Source organism: Thrips palmi, unplaced genomic scaffold (assembly GCF_012932325.1).
Source record: "Thrips palmi isolate BJ-2018 unplaced genomic scaffold, TpBJ-2018v1 HiC_scaffold_1, whole genome shotgun sequence".
Taxonomy (NCBI): domain Eukaryota; kingdom Metazoa; phylum Arthropoda; class Insecta; order Thysanoptera; family Thripidae; genus Thrips; species Thrips palmi.
In genome coordinates, this window is record NW_023144620.1 from 9,101,024 (window position 1) to 9,103,099 (window position 2,076).

Genomic DNA, 2,076 nt, shown 5'->3' on the forward strand with positions numbered 1-2,076 from the left:
TGCGACACCCATAGGCGCTCCCATCGCGCGCTGCCTCCTGGGGATGCTCGTAAGGAGATGCGCTCGCGGAGTTCGGTTTGTGGATCGGATGGCGCGTGGTGTTGCGGCGGCCTCTGGCGGCGCGGCGCGCCAACAGATCCAGTCGAATGGCGCAGAGTGCTGCAGAGTGCGAGGAAGTTGCACGTTGATTGCGTCCTGGCTGAGGCTCAGGACCTCCAGGACCTCCAGGACCTCCAGGACCTCCAGGACCTCCAGGACCTCCAGCACCTCCAGGACCTCCAGAACCTCCAGGACCGACGCGGTGCACGACAGGGTGCGGGCCGATAGGTCGGCCGAGTGACCTCAACGCGCGGGAACGCCTGAGGCCTCCGGACACCTCTGGTTCGAGAAGCGTTGTTTGTTTTCACTGGATCTTTCCCCATTTCCCACTCAGTGTGCGGGCGTGTGTGTGTGTGTTTGTGTGTGCGTGCGCGTGTGTGAGTGTGTGTAAGGGCGCGTCCGTCCTTCACGCCCCAGTTACGGCACCGCCTAGGGCACTGCCGGCCCCCCGCACGCGTCGCGCATCGAAAAAAAAAGCGAAAAGGAAAAACAAAAACAAAGCAAACAAAAGTTAACAGACCTCGACCATGGTCACTATTGGTCACAATATGAAGGTGAGGTCGAAAATTAATTCGGTATATTTCTGGTCCCGATTGGACTGGCTCGGGCCCCATTCCGGGGCGCCGGGGGCTCGGCTGCGGCATACACGCTCCCAGTGAACCTCACCTCGCGGCGCGCCGCGGCGGGATCCATTCTTCTTCGAGAGAGAAATGTGTCGAAACGAGGAAAAGGTTGAGCGGTGGGATAAAAGGCGGCAAGTCAGTCTGAAGCCGTTTATTACAAAAATATAGAGCGGCGCAGAGTGCTGGGCGCGCGCCGCCACACCATCTACGCGGTAATGAGCTTGGAGGCAGTGGGCTCTCGTTGACGCCGACACTGGAAGTCGCCACCCAGGTCGCGCACCCGTATCACAGCAGAACTTGAACACAGCAGAGGTACTCCGGTGCACCGGGCGGCGGGGCCCTAGTAGTGGTGCGCGTGGTGGGCGTGCCCGGACAGGGTGACGTGGGCGTTGAAGCCGTTGTGCTTGTCGGCAGTGTAGTGCACGGTGCGGGTCACGCCGTCGGGCTGCACCAGGGAGTACTCGCCCTTGACCACGCCGCCGTGGCTGGACTCGGAGGCGCTCTTCACGTCACCGGTGTGCGCGTCGTGGACGCCGTACTTGTAGGAGTAGGGGGACGGCTCCTGCGAACAACAAGGAGTCAGACTAGGCCGCCGCACAGTGGACGCACCTGGGAAGGCGGTAAAAATCCCGTACGGGTTTTGAGCTCCAGAGTCGAAACCTGGGACGCAAACCGAACATGTGACCCCACCAATGGATTGCTTTCCGAACGAGGAATCCATTGGTGGGGTCACACGCTCGGTCCGAGTCCTGCTTAGCTACTCTGGAGCTCCAAAACGCGTGCAGAGTTTTGGCCGCGTCCACCGGTCTTCTGGCCCACTGTGCGTCGCGGTGGCGTCGGCGCTGCGGTCTGGCGGCGAGAGAGACTCACGTGGTACTCCTCGTGGTGGTAGGCGGGCTCGGGGGCGGCGTAGCCGTGGCCGTGGGAGTCGTCGTGGACCACGTGGATGTAGCTGCTGCCGTGGCCAGCCATGGACACGCCCAGCACGGCCGCCAGCACCACGCAGGCCAGAGTCACCTGCAGAGGCCGGCGTCGGTCAGTCCAGGAACGGGGCCCACTTGGCCTGCTCGGGCTGCTGCTGCTTACCTTGCTGATGGCCATCTTGTCGAGGAGAGGAGCTGGTGAGCTGGTGTTGTTAGGAGGAGCTTGGAGCACTGACTGACATTCGGAGGGCAAGCCCGCACATTTATACGTGGCTTCGCTGGGGCTCTGGAGGAAATGCACTACAACACAGTGCGCGTTGCAGCGGCCGACGCGCTACAATACGCCCGCCCCCGCCCGCCCCGCCCGCCCCGCCCCCCGGGATGGCCACCTCCACGCGCCGCCCCCGCCCGCCCACGCCGAGGGAGCAGAG

General features: G+C 63.2%; 1 protein-coding gene across 1 annotated transcript; it reads right to left on the minus strand.

The window, feature by feature from the left end:
* Positions 1-858: 858 nt before the first annotated feature.
* LOC117644528 (cuticle protein 19-like) lies at positions 859-1,868 on the minus strand. The gene is made up of 3 exons (XM_034384074.1): positions 1,809-1,868; positions 1,593-1,739; positions 859-1,284 (listed from the first exon to the last, which is right to left on the minus strand). The coding sequence occupies exons 1-3, from the start codon at positions 1,821-1,823 to the stop codon at positions 1,063-1,065; spliced, it is 384 nt and encodes a 127-aa protein (XP_034239965.1). The 5' UTR covers positions 1,824-1,868; the 3' UTR covers positions 859-1,062.
* Between the last annotated feature and the right edge of the window lie 208 nt (positions 1,869-2,076).